Consider the following 19,755-nt stretch of genomic DNA (forward strand, 5'->3'; position numbering starts at 1 on the left):
GATTTTTAATACATATACAGATGTATGCACGTGGATGCCGTTAGGCAACAAAAATGTGACACTGTGCTGTGTTTTGACAGTAATACAAACATGTTCTTTCACATTATTACTGTCCTCTTAATACATTAACAACATCCACATGCAATTAGCACCATTAACAATTGATCAATAATCAATCTAAACATATTACTTTTGAGCATCTCCTCCAAATAGTGTAGTCACACAGATCTAAACAGAGCTTAAGGGATGAACAGTGAGGCCTTTAGGCTTGTGTGTAATGCTTTTGAATTCCAGTGGAGGGCTCCCTCTGTTGTACTGAGTGTCCACATGGGGAAGAGTTAAAAACCATCTGTTAAACAAATGCAGGTGTAATACACAGCAAAAGGTGATTCAATTTACGTTAAATTCGTATTGAATGTCCAGTGCAGTAGAAAATTACAGTATGTATCTGTGAGTATACAGTCCAGTTGTTAAGTCCAGTCCTATAGGCCAAACTTCCAAGTTTACAGAAGATCTGTAAACCCGACCTGACAGTGGTGTGACCATCTTTCACACAAAAAATGCCTGGAAATCGACCGAACTATGTGACCTACATGACCGAGCCCCCAGCCTTAAAAAATTAATTTTCCGAGAGGCATTACGAGAGTGTGATTGGTAGGATGCTGTGATGCCCGGTGGGTGTAATTGTGAAAGCAGGGCTGAAGTTGAGTGGCTTTGATGCCTCGTCCATCCCCTCCTCCAATCCCTGAGTTTCAGAGATTAACTCTGACACTGGATTAAAATCTCAAAATAGAGAAATCCTTTTTAGATGAAGAGATTGATTAAAAAGGGGGAAATGAGTGTGTGGTCATATTCTCGCCTGGCCGTTCCAAAACAGGAGCTCGACCGCAAACAACTGTTTTCAATCGGACTGTCGATACTTGACAGTTGAGCTTCAGTTTGCACTAAAGCCCAATGAAATGCTTCTCGTTTCATCATGGCAAAATATCATAGATTGAGGGTGTTTAGAGCCTTCATTTAAAGGAGTTTGTCAGTGTTTTGTGAAATTCGCTTCTTTGTATTTGTGCAGAGTAGGATGAGAAGTTTAATACCACTGTAGTGCGTGTACATATAATATGAGTATTCATCCTGCAGCTAGTTAGCTTAGCATTAAGAATAGTACCAAGAAAAATGCCTTTAGTTAACAATGATGCATCTAAAAAATTTATTTTCTTTGCAATTTCTATTACCTTTGCAAGAAATGTATGAAAACAGAGGAGGTGCAAGGCCTAAAAAGAAACTAAAAAGCGTCGTGAAAACTGCAAGAAAACAGAAAGATCACACAGAGAAAAGACTAGTGCACTCTACTCAAACATGCACACAAGACAGATTGCATCCCTGCTGTGTACAATTCAGCATTAGAAACTCTGTGAGCCCCACTTGCTGCTGGATCAGGCAGTAAGAGACAAAAGCCCGATGCTTGATATTGTCATCATTGTGCAGCCTGTTTGATTGCGGGAAGCAGGTGTATGTTAGTGTGGCCTTTCAGACCAAATTTAGTCATCCACTCACTTCCCTCTGGACCCCAGGTTCCCTCTGCCTTTCCCAGCAGAGCTCAGCCCTGCCCCCCACCTGTCTGCATGCATGAAACACTGCTGCATGCAGAGAGCGTATACGTCTGCACACTGTACAGTAATGCTGCAACTGCCTATTCAGATTTGGTGCATTGTCTTACACCGCTTTTTTCTACTCTGCTCTCCTCTCCTACATGTCTCTTTGCCCTCATCCTCCATCTCCACAGCTCCCCTCTCTCCTTCCAGACCCAAGCTCTCTTCCTTCCTGCCCTCTCAAAGCTTCCTGCTCCGGCTCTTATCACTCCACAAAACGTGACACGGTCCCAGCCCAGTCAAACCAACACTAACCTCTGTGTTCCCCCCTTTTCCTTGGCCATCACTGCCTTAAATGGAAGTTTTCTGTCCCCGATGTGGTGTGGGTGCTTGCAGGGGGGTTGAGGGGATATCACAGAGGCCTCTGTCACCCACCTGGGCCAAATCTGTTAATGGGCTTATTTATGATAAACAATATAACGTCTACTTCACAGCCTACAGAGGAACAATAAATCTGAAGTGGCCAGGCGTGTTTTTATTTATGTATTTATTTATCTGAGAGGAAGCCGTGGGCACACTGGGACATTATCAACTCATTCTGCTCTGAGGGGTTTTCCTCTGAGCAGAGGAAATCGTCTGCTTTGATTTACTTTGTAAATTTGAGCATTATAATACAGCAGTAGGAGATCAAGCGTGGCCAAGGCTGGGAAACCTAGCTGATATCTAGACTGTGAAGGCTAGTTTGAGGTAAAGCTTCATGCTTCAGCTGGTGTAAGTTTTTCATAAAAACCTTAAGAGAACAGAGTGCAATCACTAAATGTATTTATTTATTAAAACCTTTATTATGTTGGCAATTCTTCTCACCATGTAGCCACAGATTTATTAAATGCCCATCCCAGCTTTTGAATCATCTTGAGTAACAATATGTGCATGGCTCACAGGCTGTATTTATAGTTGTTGTGTGACATTGTTGCCATATGTGGGTCTACTAAGGGTATTGTAAGGCTATCTGACAATATCCCATGCTCCACAACCTGCAGCGGCAATACGTTTTGGATGGTATTGAGCCAAAAGAGCGGAACCTGCTGCTGCAAGGAATCCAACGATCACTGCAAAGTTCAAAGTCCACACCATGAGCATCGATCAGAATATGTGGATAGCATTTTTCAGCTGCGCATAAAGTCCTCCTGGGTCTCCATTGTTTTACACACTGCAGCATGTCAGCTTAGGTAGCAGGCTTTTGTGTGGATGCAGATATCAGGAGGGACTTTCCCCAAGTTTTCCTGATATGAGCTTTTCCCATTTTCCCATCATATATAAAAAAAAAATCACAGAAGGGATCTCAATCAGCTGGCTGAAAAGTGATGGGAAGCTGCAAACTTACAGTGAACAAAGCTTCAAATCAGATTTTGATCAGATGTTTTTATGTTTATCATGCTGTGTTTGAAATTCAATCTTTTTATTTTATTTTTTGTCCTTTCGGTTTATCCCGTGAGTTCACAGCGCCACAGCGGATCATTGTCCGCATGTTGATTTGGCAGTTTTTATGCCGGATGCCCTTCCTGACGCAAAACTCCCCAATTTCTACCGGGCTTGGACCAGCACTGCACAGCTGGGGATGGGAATGGGCTGTTAGGGGTTCAGTGTCTCGCCCAGAGATACTTTGACATATACCAGGACCGGGGATCGAACAACTGACCCTGTGGTTTGGGGACGATTGCCCAAACCACAATTTTCTAATATTAGTTTTACCTATACGTGCTAACAATTGAACAGTTTGGGAATTACCAGTGCAGCTGATCAGCCTACCTCAGCATTGAAGGCTGGAAAGAGAGAAAAACTGCTTGACTCCAAATCTGACTCCCAGCACCTCCCTTGTAGTGAGCAGGTATGGAGCCTGTCTGTGGACGTGTGTCCAACTGTAGCATGACTAGAACCGTGTGCATGTCCATAATGCCAGTACGTGTCCGTCAGAGGGAAAAGCTCACTAACACCTCATATCTTGTTAATTAAATCAGTACAAAAATGTAGCTTTTAAGCTGACCAGCTTTATATTCAAGGGACAAATATAAGCAAATTTTAAATAAATGTTGAGCACTTTTTTTAAAGGTGTCTGCGTTAAAAGAGTTGTAGACCTATGGGGGCAGATGCCACAAGCTGAAAACATGACATATTGTAGGCAAACGTGTTAAAATGTGTATGCATGCAACGGACAGAAACATTAGGAGTGTCCATGTGAGAAATATACATATGCCAGGTGTTGGTTGTGGTTTCGTGGTTTAAAGTCACAACTTGTTGTGCATATAGTGTATATCAAATGTCTGAATAGTGAGTTTTAGAGGTTCCGGTGGGTGGATTGTGTTCGTTTAGACTTGAGTGAGTAGATATTGATGATCCTGACCATTGTGTGTAAATGAACTGAGGAGATAATCTCCATCAGGTGAACTCAGCCACAGAGAGCTTTAGTCAAACACTGGACCTCCTTGAAGTTTAAGATAGGATATGTGAGATAATGTAATGATAAACTGAGCTGCGTTTCACTGTGACGTGACTGACTCCAGTCACAACAGACAGTTTCATCTCACTGGTGTATTTCTGGAGCCCAAATATCAGCCCTCACTCTGCTCGTGAGAAGGATGTTTAGAAAAACGGGTGAAAGTTAGATTTTAACACCTTAGGCTGATTCTTACTCTGCCCCCCAAGCACCACGTTTACCTCGACAGCCATCCATCTGCCTGATGATTTAGTTGATTTGATCGCATTAATTTTACAGCAGACTCACCAAGGGGGGTGGGGGATTGGGTGGGGGGGTGTTCTGTTGACCTGAAGAAAGTGTTGGACTGACATGATATGTGAATCTGATTAACGTTTGTTCTTCCTACTAGCGTTACTTGTTTCTGTACAGTGTTGTTGTAAAGGGAACAACGTAGGGAGGAAGCACTCACACACACAGTGCATTTCCTCCATAAAACCACAGCTGTGTGAAAACAACACGAGGTGCATTCCTCAGCCATTTCTCTCGCTTTAGCACAATAAAGTGCTAAACAGAGTATGCAGATCGCTGTCCGCAGCAGTGTAGCAGCTTGAATGAAACTTGAATAAAAGGTTGTGTTGTTTCTATCAATGTTTGCATTTGACTTTGCAATGACGGGAAAATCATCTAAAACATATTAACAGGCCCTGTAAAGATCAAAGTTAATGTGGGAAAAACATTTTAAGGAGCTTTTAACCACAGGCTATTAAAGGAGAAGTTGCTGCGTCTATGTGGAAGTTCCAGCTCTGAGTTTTGTAGTATTTGTTCTGTAATCTTCAGAAATGACTGTGGGTTTTTTTTTTTTTTTTTTTAACTACATGTTAAAAGTCCCATACTAACTATGTCTTATGGTTTTAGTTCCACCACAGTTCAGGACAACTTTCTGGATCTTTTCTCTTATCTTGTGTCCCTGCAGCTTCCTTGCTTACCTCTATTGATCCAGATTCTTGCTACCTGTGATGCCACTGATCACACGCACTGTTAATGATCGACACCGGGCAGCACGGACCGACACGGTGTCCTGTTAGCACCCTTGGGGGTATCTTCGTTTTGTTCTGTTGTGTCGCTTTAGCGCCTCAACAAGGCAAAGGCCACACATGAAAGGACTGTGAGTGTTTGAGCGACTGAAGAATCAATTCACACCCTGATTGTCATGTACAAAGGCCTCACTGTCTCTCCTGACTTTCCAAAATCCTAGTCTGGATAGTCTGATCAGTAATTAACTCAGCTTTCATCTTGAAGGCATCAAACATTGATTAATAAGTCTAGATGTTCTAATTTCCATTTGCTTAGAAATGAAGGTGCAATCTCCTCAAAATGCATCATCATGCCACTGCAAAACAGATTAGATGAATTGAGGGACTTCTTTGGGTGGAGAGGTCAAATGTGGTTCAAGCTGTGGAGAGTTGTATTTATGTGGCGGGTGGCTGTCTGAAAAACAATAATGCAGCTTTTAACATAATCTATCATTTGTTTCCTTACCAATACTCAGAAGCAGTTCCTTATTCTACAAAGCCTGCAGTAAGGGCAGGAATTGTGTCAGTGCTAAAAGTGAAAAATATGACCCTGGTGTTATTTAGTTTTTCTGACTAGTTGTTGTTTAGGAACATAATTCCATCCAATTAATTAAAGAACATTTTTAAAATAGTGAATTTTCACTTGCTTGCTTTTTTACAAGCACTTTTTTTCGTCTTCTGGGCCAAATAAAAAAGTTATTTCGGGCTCGTACTCGTGTCAAGGACAAAAAGAAAAGAAAGCCCCAAAATAGACAAGTCTTATCAGTTTGGGAATGGTCATTGCACCCGTGGAAACAATGCCATGGCGAGATGGGAGCTGAGGTTGACCCTAATAATGCGACGGGTCTGTCAAGGAACCTGGAGAACAGGAAGCCCACCATACCTCTGCCCTCATGGATAAAGTCATAAAAATGATAAACACCTCCATCAGGAAAATGTGCTGCTGGCCAGTGGAGAGGATTAGGGTCGGGCCAGTAAAAGTGAAGAGATAAAAGAGCCTGCTATCCCGTGTTGCTGACCTCCCTGTTCGTTTCTCTGAGGAAACCTGGGTTTTCCCTTCAATGATGATTCATCAATCAAGACAAGCTAACTCCCTGTTTAGCCTGAATTCTTTGAAGCCCAAAACAGACGACATTAAAAATAATCACGATTTTCGGTTGTAAATGTCCATTACAATCACACCTGGTTCAACTTTGTCCTACTGTACTTGCCACACTTACACACAGTTACAGTAAGTTTGAGGGATAATTACTGACCACCACCAGTGAAATTAAAATGATATTTAAGCTAAATTAAATAAATTAAACAAAGCAAAAGCAAAAATAAAACTTTAGACCTTGCTGACCGGAGACTGAACTTAGTGGAACAAATAGCAAGTATCTGTAAACATATACAGTATCTTGGTTAATCAATTTATATCATTTCTTTCATGGTAATAGAATGAATTTGAGATTTACAGTGTTCAGTCCCCATGTCGTGGATTGAGCTGGATACCCTGCACAGAAATGTAAGAGTTTGCGGATCAAGAGTTCATGGATCAATGACGCATGATGATGCCTGCCGGAACCAAACGCTCAGTAAAAACACCCTTCAAAACCTGACTGTTCACCATGAGTGTTTCTGTTGGACTTCGACAACGAACTGAATAGTGAACCCATAATTTGTAAAGTAAACTGATAAATGAAAAATCATTGAAGATAAACCTCAGCTTACATGTTGTTTAAAAATAAGACTCAGTTATCATTGAAGGAAAATTGTTTTGCAGCAAAGTAAAAGATGCCACAGATTTAAGCTGAAAACTATCCTTGACATTATGATGTTACTGTGTCCTGTGAGTAAAACTACAGCACTATGGATGTTCTCAGGAAAGAGACTTTGATTATTTTACTTGTTGCTTCCGTTTTATTGTTGGCTGACCCCTGGCAGCGTGCGAACCCTGAGGTCACTACAACTTGTGGTGAAGTGTCCAAACATCCTCATGTTAGCATGACTAAAGGCATATTTAAGATTTGTTCTGGACTCTGGCTTCAGTTTAGTAAAACAGACAGAGACTGAGGGCGAGACGAGAAGATAAAGCGGATGTGCTCATCTACAAATCGAGCGGCTGAGACAAACAAGAAATGGTTTTATCATCAGTGCATCTTCATGAGACGAGGGCAGGATGGTGCTGCAGAGGGTGAAGATATCAAAATGTCCCCTTGTGGAAACGTGAACTGAACTGGCCAATAAACATAACAGGGCAGAGTAGATTCCCACCTGATTCCCAGAAGATCTCTGACAGATTAACGCCTCCAGAACAATGAGACGAGAGTGGAGACTGCTTCCTCTGTGTCTGAGACAGACAGTGTCCCAGTGCTGCTCTTTCTGCAGGCCTGGGGTGTGTGCTCTCAGGCAGGAAAACTTTCCCAGAAATCCGCAGGGGGGGGGAGAAAACCGTGCCACGAGTAACACATAAAAATATCTGCGTGCATGCGAGTCGCTACGTTTTACAAAGCCTGACCAGTTTTTATGTTTCAGTTTTTTAAGTACATTTGCCAGAATTTCAAGCCTCTAGTTTCTGTGACCAAAGGGTCCTGTCAGCGACCTGGGAAAAAACATGACCGACCATAGACTCTCACATCCTTTATGTGAACATAGTTTAACCACCTTGACCTGTGGATGATCTCTCACATTGTCTCCCACACATGAGGTGATTTTCAGGTTACAAATCAGCCACAATAATCATCTTTATATAAGACACCGTATTCATTGCCACTTTCCATTGATGAAGCCTTCTGCAGAGCGTGACTGCCAGCTGGCAGCGCAATTGAAAGAAGCTCATTTTAAATTCCTCTGTGACATTACTAGTGTTGAAGCTTCAAACGTTCCAGGTTGTTGGAAAGGTGTGATTTCTATTTACAGAATTAATCTCAGACATTTCTCTTCTCTTCTCTCTCCTGCACACCTGTTATGTGGTCTCCTCCTTAACCTCCGCATACTCTCTTTTCCCCATCCTGACACACCTCCCACTCTCTAGAGCAGGTGTTGGAGGAAGTCATAGTCCAATCCGACTATCTAAACAATCATTATCTCACTGCGGATAATGGCAGATGTCTACGTACTGCCACCTGGGTCCAAGACTGTGTTTCCAGCTTTAACAATGCTTTAATAGCCCACAATACACAATGTAAATGTAGAGTCACAACTTACTTTGTTGCAACTTATTTATTTAAACTCTACGAAATCAACTTCTGTTCACTTAAATTGGAGAAACAGACAATTACCGATTGTGTAAAAGACATTTCAAGCTGCTGCACTGCAAAACTAAAAACTTAAATTAGAGAAAACTGGCTGCACCAGTGATTTTTGTAATGCGTCAAATGTATTTTGTGAAAGCAGTCACTGGATTTTTATCTTCCTTTGCCATTTCTCACTTGGTTGATTTGGTTTTACAACCTGCAACATTTGCTGCTTTATTTTTATTGTTCTAGTCTAATAATAGCAGCCAGCAGTTTACATTGACAAAGCTCTGATTAACCCACTGTAAACTACATGTCCAAAACTGAATCACATTGCAGCTAAAAATATTGCAGCCTCGGGCACTGGCGAAGACCACATTAGAGCTAAAAGGAAAGTAAATACACTCTTCTAGCTGTGACAATAGGCAGTTGTTTTGCATATCAGCCTAATGTAATTATATGTAAATGTTGTGTTTAGAGTTTTTGCCCTGTTTCAAAGTAGTGGAACAAATTGAATGCAAATTCAGCCTTGTTAATACTTTTAATACTAGGTTTTAAGCACATCGTCTAAGTGAACAAGGCATTTTGTGGCTTTTAATGCCTTTATTTTGACAGTATTAAATGGACAGGAATATGCAGCAAGCCAGACTCTAAACTCTTCCTCAGACTCGTGTAATGTTTGAGCTCCATCTTATACCATTCTTGTTTTATGTGTAGGTACATGTAAGATTCACACATCCACACATCATATCTAACCAGGGGATGAATTATATGGATCATATGGCACAACCGTTTGTGCCACTTTTTTAGTCAAACACTTTGACTAAATCAATCAAAATGTATTACACATGCAGAGGCAATGCCCTCACAATATTAAACATATAGCTGCTTTTGGATGGGAAGTGAAAGCTTCTGAAAACATGGATACCCCTGAACACTTGCGGCTAATTAGCAGTATTGTTTAAACTCTGAGCTCTTTGGCCTCTGCAGCTCCTGAGGCTCAGGGGATTAGCGTAGAGTGCTAACATATATACACCTTCCGTCCCTGTGATTTAAACTAACACCACTGCCTCGCAGCTCAGCACAAAGGAGGCAGCAACCGCATTGTGCAATTCCCAAGAATGCCACCCACAGACGTTTATACAGCAAGACTGGCGACCAGCAGCTCAACTACGTTTCAGAACTCGCTTGGAAGGCGGACAGTTTGTGCTGCTACGCCAAGGACAGGAAGTGCTTGCAGAGGGACAGGAAGTGCTCACCGCTGCAGTAGCCGAGGCTGGAACTGAGATAATGCCATTGTGTAAGCAAGCCAAGTGACCTCTCCCTGAGCACAGAGTCCAGAGGCTGGCGTCGAGAGCCCTGGCCCCCACCCAACCCCAGACTCCCCAGGCACGGGGTGGGGTACTTGGTGGAGGGATGAGGGGAGGAATCGAGGGAGGAGGAGGGGAGTGTGAGGTGCGTCACCTTCTATCCCCCACCACTACCTCACCCCCCACCCCTCACCCCTCCTCTGGGTTGACTCTGAACCTCACCTTGTAGAGGAAATGTGGCTACGACTCCAGACTTTATGACTTCTCCCATCAAAAGCCAGGATTTTTCACTCCCACACAGCAAGAAAGAGAGAGCGAGAGAGAGAGAGACGGCCGGGGCACACTTGTACCCACGCCCATGTCAAAACACGTATTCACAGAGACACACACGCACATACAGCACAGACACACACAGACCCTCTCTTAGGATTGGAGGGGGAAAACCCTATCAAGTCATCAGCGTTAAAATAGATGATGACAGTATTATGGTCCAGATCCTGTCTCATGCAGCACTTGCCTGGAGCTCCATCCCACTCTCCCACCGACCCCTAGAGGGTCACCCAGCGTGCTCTGGAGTCCCTGCTGGTGTCTGTGTGGGGGCATGAAAAGGTTGCATAGGCATCTCTCATATTTCTGTCAGCCTGCTTTTGACGTGTCAGACCGTGGACCCCAGCGAGATGGGAACGGTCAGAGAAAAGACGGAGCTGACAGGCTGAGGTCTGCAGGCTCTGATAACAGCCTCTGCAGCCAGTGGGTGCTGTTTGGATTTAGGCCACAATCACGGCTTCATTCTTTGCTACATCATTCTAGATATTTGAGATGCAACAGATAGTTTTATCCTTTTAATCTTTCATGGTTAGAGACATCTGTTCCAAAAACACAGTGTTGTTAGTTTGCATGTGTGTATCATGAGAGATAAAAGACTTTAATATTATATATTATTATAATATTTATCCAATGAACTATGAATGCTGCTCAATAGAGAAGGCCAAAAGTTTCCCCTCACCTATTGTTTGTGCAGGGAAAATTATAATATTATATTATTAGTTATTATAACATTAATAACAAACAATTATAAATGAACCAACAACCAACTAAAAAAAGTCATAAAAAGTCCTTTGAGATTAGTGTTTTTTTAAGGGTAGTTAAGAGTTAAAGCTTTGTGTGAGTTCTTGAAATGTATGTGGATAAAATGCTGAGGCCATTAAAGTAAAAATACTTTAGTACTTGAATACGTTGTTTAATATTTAGATATCCAACGAGCTGCATTACATAATTCCCAGCGCAGCCTTATTATATCACTTGAACACAATTAGGATATTGGGGCCCCTGAATGCTAATGGGATTCATAAAGTGCCGTTTATTAAATCAGTCAGCTTTTTAATGGGTTCATTAACATCCCAGACCGACGGCTACACGGGCAAAGATCCACAGTGGCAGAAACTGTGGTGAGAATTGAAAAGAGACAAAAGCGCATCAGTATCACTACAGTTTGCAGTTCTCATGAACGAGGGCTCATCACCTTAAAACTATTGGTTCGTGTTTACTTAGGATTTCTACACTGTTGTATATTTTAGGAATTTAAATCCTTAATTAACGTCTTTTTGTCCTGTGCGTGTCATTATGCTATGACTGTGTGTAAAAAAAAAAAGAAGAAGCTGTGAACGAGGAAGCCATTACCGCCGTGCGTAAACCTGATACTGATTAATTTAACATATTTAAAGACCCAGCACACACACTGATGATCAAGTCTGTGAGTGTTTGAGCATCCTTGACAGTCAGGAGTGAGAATTAAAACGGGACCAGCACTGTCCAAGTAAACGTTTGACGCAGATGAACGTGTTCTTCAGTTTCACCTGTCTTCGCTCCAAAAGCAGGTGCATTTAAACGTATGTACAATTTAAAAACCCACACGCTACATTTTGTTGTAAATCTTGTGATATTTTTGTCATTTGTAATTTTGCGTCTCTCAGTCTTTCCACAGTCGGGCTCAGCACTCCAAGCAAGGGCCGGAGGCGGGGTGCGCTCAACTTTTTTACACCTTTCTAGTAGTGGTCACTCCCACCACACGGTGATTGGCTGTCTGTGAGTTTATAGCGCAGCAACTTCCACGATTCTGCGCTGAATGGATGGTTCTTTCAATCCGTGCGGCTCCTAGAAGTGCCAAATGGATGTGACTAATTGTTTTCTATTGCAGCGTGAAAACGAGAAACGTCTGAGTTTGCCCCAATAAGTTTTTCTTTTTTCTTTCTATCTCTGTGTCGGCTGTTATCGGTTATAGTGCCTTGTTGTCTCTGCGAGCTGCCCGGTGGCTCTCCGAAGTTCCCAGCTGGACAGAGATGAGTAGTCCCGATGCGGGTTACGCCAGCGACGATCAGACCCAGGCAAGGTGTGCGATGTCAGTCATGATGGCTGGAATGGGACACTGCCAGTGGGCCGACACTCTCAGTCCTCTTAGGGACACGAAAGTGAAAAACGAGCCGTGCGCGTCCAGCTCCGGGAGCCAGAATCGCGCGAAGAGCGAACCGCGAATCCGACGGCCCATGAACGCGTTCATGGTCTGGGCGAAGGATGAGCGCAAGAGACTGGCTCAGCAAAACCCGGACCTGCACAACGCGGAGCTGAGCAAAATGCTCGGTAAGTAATTCTGCATTTTATTTCATCAATCTCGTGTTGCTAGTTGACAGATCTATAAAGTGTTTCTGAATTTGAGGTGTTTCTTTTAAAATATTTTAAAGTTTTGTTTTCACTTTGATCAAACAAGAGTCAGCAGTAGTTTGTTCCTGGATGTAGATAATGGTCAGGAAGCAGGTGGAGTTATTAAAAGTTAAAAGGCCTGAGCTAAGCTTCAGATGTAACCTCAAAAACCTGTCCCTGCCCCCTGAAATGGCAACAAGCTATTTTTGTGCACATAACAAGGCTGCTTACAGTATCTGCTGACATATCACTGATGTGCACTCTCCTCCTGACCTGCAGGGAAATCATGGAAAGCCCTTTCTGTCACTGAAAAGCAGCCCTTTGTGGAAGAGGCAGAGCGGCTGCGGGTTCAGCATATGCAGGATCACCCCAACTACAAGTACCGCCCCCGGCGGCGAAAGCAGGTGAAGAGGATTAAGAGGCTGGACTCTGGATTTTTGGTGCACGGCGTGTCCGAGCACCAGGCCCCGTCAATGCCCGGGGACGGCAGAGTGTGTGTGGAAAGTCTAAGCATGGGCTACCACGAACACGGCTTCCAGCTTCCTCCACAGCCACTCAGTCACTACCGAGATGCTCAGGCCCTTGGGGGCCCCTCTTATGAAACCTACAGCCTCCCCACGCCTGACACCTCTCCTCTAGACGCCGTAGAGTCAGATTCCATGTTCTTCCCTTCACATTCACAAGAGGACTGCCACATGATGCCTGCATACGCTTACCACTCTCAGGCAGCAGAGTACCAGCCCCACGACCACCACAGCAACGCCATCCTGCACCGACATCCTGCCTCAGCTTCAGAGCAGCCCCCGCAGCCTGCCACCCTTCCCCCTTCCTACATGGGATGCCACAACCCTCTGGCCATGTACTACACCCAGCACTGCAGCCCCAGTCAAGCCAAACGGCATCCTGGTGGGGCAGGACAGCTCTCCCCCCCTCCTGACTCCCACCCTCACTCTGCAGACAATGTGGAGCAGATGCACCACTCTGAGCTGCTGGGTGAGGTGGACCGCAGCGAGTTTGAGCAGTATTTGAGTTCCTCTTCAGCGCGTGCGGACATGACAGGCTTGTCGTACGGGCCACACGAGGCTGGCATGCAAGGACCCGAAAGCCTCATATCATCGGTGCTGTCAGACGCCAGCACAGCTGTGTATTACTGTAGCTACAACAACTCATAACCTCCTGTCTCACCTGTTATCCTGCTGCAAGGACACATGATCTTACCTCAAATCTCTGTAGCTAAATTTGAGCAAAATTATTTTATTTTTCTAATTCTTTTTCACTACTGACAGAGAAAGGCCCATGAGATTACAAAGTAAAGCTCAGACTTACAGACTTTGTACTGTATCTGTGTGAGAACAGTTAATGAAGCCATAGAACATATTAACATGAACATGAACACTGGTTTTGAGGACATTAAGTCATTTTGTGATACTAAATATTGTACAGCCACTATTTTAAAACCTGTGTACATACCGAAGGTGTTTTTTTTTTATACTTTTTGCACTTTTGAGAAATAAATTTTGTCAAATACATCTCTTGTATTTTTCTTTCACTCTGAAAATTCCTCTCTATATGCAGGAACATAAGTCAACACGACGGAATCCCTCTTCTTTATTCTGTCACATTTTCCACATGGCACAAGATGATCGTTCCTTTGGTGTTGCCTCTGTATTACGTGCCTCTGTCTGTGTTTGTTTTCTCGACTTCCACATGGAGCTGAATGGGCTCCCTACGGCACCAGTTGCTCACCTGGAAGCAGGGCAGCAGAGGGCTGTGACCCAGCTTCCTGGCCTGGACAGCGTGGAGGCAAACTCAGTGTCTGCCTTACACACGGCGCCTTGTTTGCGCAGCATGGGAGCACAGTTAATGGTCCGGACATCCCGTCTGTAAAACAGTTAGTGTCTTCTGATTAATAGTAGGGCCCATTAAAAATTCACAATGGTTACTACAACACTATACATTTGTGTATTTTCACAGGTAAACATGGAGTTCATGGTGATGGCACAAAGTCTTCTTACTGTGGGTGTCCTCACAGGCCATGACATCTTCATCCACCAATACTCCGACATGAATCAAACTTATCATTTAAAAATCTTTAGGAGACCAAACCGTGATGATACTTCGGTGTATTTATAGCTGAAAAGGAGTTGCATTTTATAAACAGGGGTTTTCCTTATTTTAAAAGGAAGAGGTTCCTCTCTGAGGGGTCAATCACCCTGACCCCACCGTCCATTTTTAGTGCTTCAGAGGAAACATGTTTCAGAGGTGTATATTTTGATGCGCTTTGTTCATGCTGGATGTTATGAAATGTTCTCTTATGTAGCAGAAGTAGAGGTTGGACTTGGAGGTTGGTAAATATAAACGTGGTTCTTCCCACGGTTGAAATAATGACATCAGCTCTCAGTGGTTAAAAATAATTATTACACTATCATATCTATGTCAAAATCTCCATGTTCTACTGTAAGCACGTATGTTCAAAATGTGGAGTTATGTCTTTTAACTTTTCTCTCGGCCACACAGACTCATTTGCCTTCAGGCTACAGGAGAATCTACTTTAATTGGTGTGAATGTGTTTAAGGTCAGTCCACAGTCGTTTGGCAGGTTTATCCTCCCTGTTGTTGGAGCTAAGAGGTGCACAACAACAGGCTCAGGCCATGATCCCTGAGGCATCAGTAGACTGGGTGGAGGTCACCTGTGCAGACTTAAGGACAGGCAGACCCCCCATGTCAGCCATGGTATTATCTCCACACCCTGAGTGAGCTGGGTTAATTGATGAGGAAGCACTCAGTCAGTTTTAAAGTTTATCTCAGAGGTGCAGGACAGAGTTAGGCTGGGAATTAATCATAGTTGGGATTTGTGTTTTGCTGGTAAATATGATCTTTTACAGATGCACTTGCAGTGTCAAGCAGTCAGAGTTTTTTTTGTCGCATACAAAATGAAATGCAGTGCTGATACTTTTAAGACTTGTGCGAAATATATTAATAAAAATATATTTTGTGTATGTATATTTTTATTGTCAATTTATTGCAAAAAATACAATTGCATTTGTATATTAGAAATAGGAATATCAGGGTGCAAGTATGTAAATGATCTAAGCAGCATTAATAGTCTTTACAAAAGTTATTGATAATATAAAAATATAAAAATAACTGATTTGTTATAAATTAAAGAGATTGTATATGCAGTATTGCAGCAAGTATATACTGAATAAATTGTTGCAGTTTTATTAAAGGTTAAAAGTTGATAGCTTTAGTTTATAAAAGTATTTATACCCTTTTCTGTGGAAATCTAACATGCTCCCTTGAGATGTGTCTACAACTTGACTGGTCTGACTTTCCTATGCATTAACAATAATTAATAATTAATAAATTGTTGAGAACCCTACACCAACACTAGGTGAAGGTTTCTTGGAGCACAGTTACCTCAGTAAGTATGAAATTCTCATCCACCAGGAGTGGGGCCACACTGAGCAACCGGACAAGAAGGACCTTGGTCAGGGAGGAGACCAGGAACCCAACCCTCACTCTGACAGAACTTTCCAAGGTCTCTGCAAACATGGGAGAACATGGTGGAAAGACAAGCATCTTTGGAGCATCCTGAGCACTGGTGAACAAAGTTCTGTCTAAAATTCTTCAAAGATCTAGTACCACCTGACTAAGGAAGAGGGAAAATTTGTATCACACAAAGCAGAGCAGGTCACCTGCTAATACCATCCCTGCTGACATACAGCACATTTTCAGCAATATAATTCACAGGCTGTTGATAATTTATAGTAACTCAAATGAAAAAATAAACTTAAAATTCTTAAACTTATTTATCACATATTTTCAGTCAAGTAGCAGCACTAAGATGTTTCTAGTGAGCACAATATTCACAGCTCAAAGCTCAGGAAATCAGGGCTTTTGAGTGTGTGTGTGTGTGTGTGTTTGTGTGTGTGTGTATATCTCGGGGCCTTGCTGCTGGGAGTCTGCAGAGAGCCACTCAGAGATTACAGCAGGATGGTCGGCTACATTAACACAGCACTTAATCATGGCGCTGCCCTAATCTCATCTCAGGTAGCGGCCTTTCACAAACACACAAACACAGCTTCATTTAGCCTCTAAGTCACCTGCAATTTGTGTCGTTTAGCTTCCAATAAACCCCACACACATCATGATTAAACCCTGAAAGTGCAGAAAATATATTATCCATAATTGATTTTGATTTCTCCCAACTTTCAAAGCATTCGGGAACAAAGTGGAAAATAATCGAGCAGAGTTTATAAAAAGCAGTAGAGACAAAACAAGCAAAATGAAAATGCCATGCCATTGCTTGCATCAATGTAAAGGAGATTACAGGCCAACAATGTGGGCCTCGTCTCAAGTTACTGTAACAATAAAACTCACATGCACATAAAGGAGCTCTGACATCAAGTCACCAGCACGTGTCTGTGCTTGAAATGTGTTTGCTTTCATCATAAATGCCACCCAGTAATGCACACACACACACAGAGTGTATGTGTAAACACTTTCTGTCAAGGTGAAGATTCCCTTGTGCAGAAAGACAAAGAGGCTGCGAGGGCCTGAACTGATTAAGTCATTGATAGTAGATTGCAAACAGTGCATATGAGACAGCTGCAGGGGAGGGTGTGTCCTTTGTCTAAAGCAGGGCTGGTTGCTCATAATCCCAGGCATATGCTGTCCCTCTCTGGCCTGATCGCTTTTATGGTCTCTGCCTGACACACCACCGTCCAGTTGTGTTCCCACTATATATAGAGTCACAGATCCAGTCAATCTCCACTCAATGCTGTGACTCAATTGTTTATTTTTCTTCTGATTCCAGAGCTGTCACACGTATTAGTTATAAATAGTTGTCTCGTGAGTTGTCAGATCTAACAGGTACCCCTGCTTTTCTGTGCCAGGATGTCAACTGCTGTGTCAAAATTCGCAGGGATTATTCACAAATGTTTCGTTTCTTGTTTTATTTTTAAATTGCACCTCGGAGATGCACTGTTATCAATAAGGTGTAAGACAAATTTACAGCTTTTAATCGTTCCAGCACTTTGATTTCTGCTGAAAACTTTTGAACTGTTCACACCCATTAGATGAGGCATTGGTGGCTTTATGAATTTTGTGCAGGGACATATTCAAGTTTTATTTCATCTGTTTCATTTACTGTGTCATGTGTATGGAAGTGGCCAGTCTTTATGGAAACAAAAGCAATACATAGCAAACAAAGACCTTTACTATAATGATGGTGGTGATGATGAGAATACTTGAATATATGAGAATAATTATCCACCATTATCATGGTTAGAGCTAATGTTATTATAAGATTTACCTTTCCTTATTGTCAAATCTTTAATTTATATTTACTGCAAACTGAAATAAATGTTTATTTCAAATAAACTGTAACACAAAAAAAGGTTTTACAACCATCTACCAACAACTAAACATTGTGGTTTTTAATGAAGCAGTATGTATGTATTTTGGGTTTATGCCAACCAATAGTATAGTTGGTATAACTTTGTATTATAAAAAGGTGTTTATAGTTTTACATTACCCCCTAAGATCTTTCAGTTTCTTTTAATACTGGAACTATGTGTCAGTTTAAGCATTGCAATGGCAGTGTAACTGTCTGTAATATAGCTCCAAGGAGATGCAGTAAAAGTTTTTTTTCTTTTAACGTTGAAGCTGTTTAAGGGGAAATGTAAGAGTTATAAATGGGAATGTAGCACTTGACAAGACTTGACAGTGTAAATAAGCATGTGAGATTATTGTGGTAGCACAAACGGGTACCCTGCAGAAAACAGTAGCTGCTAGTGCTGGTCATAAAATGGTGATTTGGTGCCAGAGAACATTTTTTCAAGCTGGGTGGCACATTTGTTCCACAGTCAGGAATTGACTCAGGGAGCTGAATCAACTCCACGCCTCTCCTGATCAGCTCAGCTCTCCTCATTATGCGGGACAATTTTTAGCTCGTGTCCAGGCGGGTAGTGAGTATAAGATGACTGTATCAGCAGTCAGTTTCCTCTTCACTGTGTTTTTCTTTGGAAGGCTTAAAGCACTGGCAGGTTTGGCTACAGCCACATGTTGCTCTCTATAGGTTTTATGCCGTTTTGTTATCCCCCAGACTCTGGACCTTCCTGCTTCAAAGGAAAATGAGCAATGCTGTTTATTAGCAGAGAACAACATGTACTGTGACTAACTAAACATCATAAATGACTGTGACTACCTAAGCATCATAAACGTACACACTATTAGAAACCCTGACATGAGATGTGACTATTAGTAACAAAATATATTAGGCAGCAAGTGAACAATTGATTCTTGACGTTGAAGAGTCAGACGCAAGAAAAATGGGAAGCGTAAGGACCTGAGGGACTTTGACATGGACCAGATTGTGGCTAGATGACGATGTCAGAGCAGCTTCAAAACAGGAGGTCTTGTTCCCGTAGGCAGTGGTCAGTACCTACCAAAGACCACTAGTGGTCCAGTGACAGGATGACGGCTAACCAGGGCCCACGAGGAATAAAGGACTGATTGTTTAGTCCAATCCCACAGAAGACCTAGTACAGTACAGTCAATACCACCAGGTGTCAGACACTTTTTGTATCACACCTTAATACATGATAGGTCATGCGGATTCCTGGCCAATGTCAAAAGTCAGGGGTGAGGCCAGAGGGTTTCTCTGGAGTGGCACTGGCCACCTCAAAAATCTGATTGGCCACCCCAAGACCCCCTGCCAGAGTGTCAAGTTGGTAAGTAAATGAGGTAAAAGCTGAAAGAAGTCAGTATCATTAAAAATAAATATTTAGTTTTTTTTTCTGTGCATTTAAAGTGGTTTTAAATATTCAGTCCCTTTAGAAGTTTGTGGCAGTTGCAACTGGGCAGATTATCCCCACAAGGGATGAAGCTTTATCTACATTTATTACTAATTTGTTTATAACTATTTGGAGTTAAGAATAGTGGACAAGTTATGTATTTCACATTTCTGACACTCCACAAACAATTAAAGAAACTATTAATCTGCATTTTATTATTTCCAAAAGGTTTTTAAATTTGAGTTTAAAATCATTTTAAACTTTCCAAATGTGTCCCCCAGTCTGGGCACTTAAATAAGAAAATTAGATCCTCCCCTGCCAAAAGTATTTATAATGGACACGTTAGTGTCAGGATTGGACAATGGAAGCAAAGGAAGAGAGTTGCCCGGTCTGATTAATCATAGTAGACACATGCAAGTGCAATAAAATGGCATTTCATTCTTTTCACCATTTTATCAAATAGAAAAATATGAAATGGATAAAAGTCACAGTTAAATGTCACAATACTTTGGTAACATACTGTATATAAATAGCACAATGGACTAAAATTCAGTTGGAGACTTAACTAGAAGGTTGATAAATGTATTAGATAATTA

General features: G+C 42.2%; 1 protein-coding gene across 1 annotated transcript; it reads left to right on the forward strand.

Moving 5' to 3' along the window:
• Positions 1–11,768: 11,768 nt before the first annotated feature.
• sox17 (SRY-box transcription factor 17) lies at positions 11,769–13,889 on the forward strand. Its single transcript, XM_067486843.1, has 2 exons — positions 11,769–12,300; positions 12,640–13,889. Exons 1-2 carry the CDS (start codon positions 12,003–12,005, stop codon positions 13,530–13,532), a joined length of 1,191 nt encoding a protein of 396 aa, XP_067342944.1. The 5' UTR covers positions 11,769–12,002; the 3' UTR covers positions 13,533–13,889.
• Positions 13,890–19,755: the final 5,866 nt, after the last annotated feature.

The sequence above is a fragment of the Channa argus genome, chromosome 19 (genome assembly GCF_033026475.1).
Source record: "Channa argus isolate prfri chromosome 19, Channa argus male v1.0, whole genome shotgun sequence".
NCBI lineage: Eukaryota > Metazoa > Chordata > Actinopteri > Anabantiformes > Channidae > Channa > Channa argus.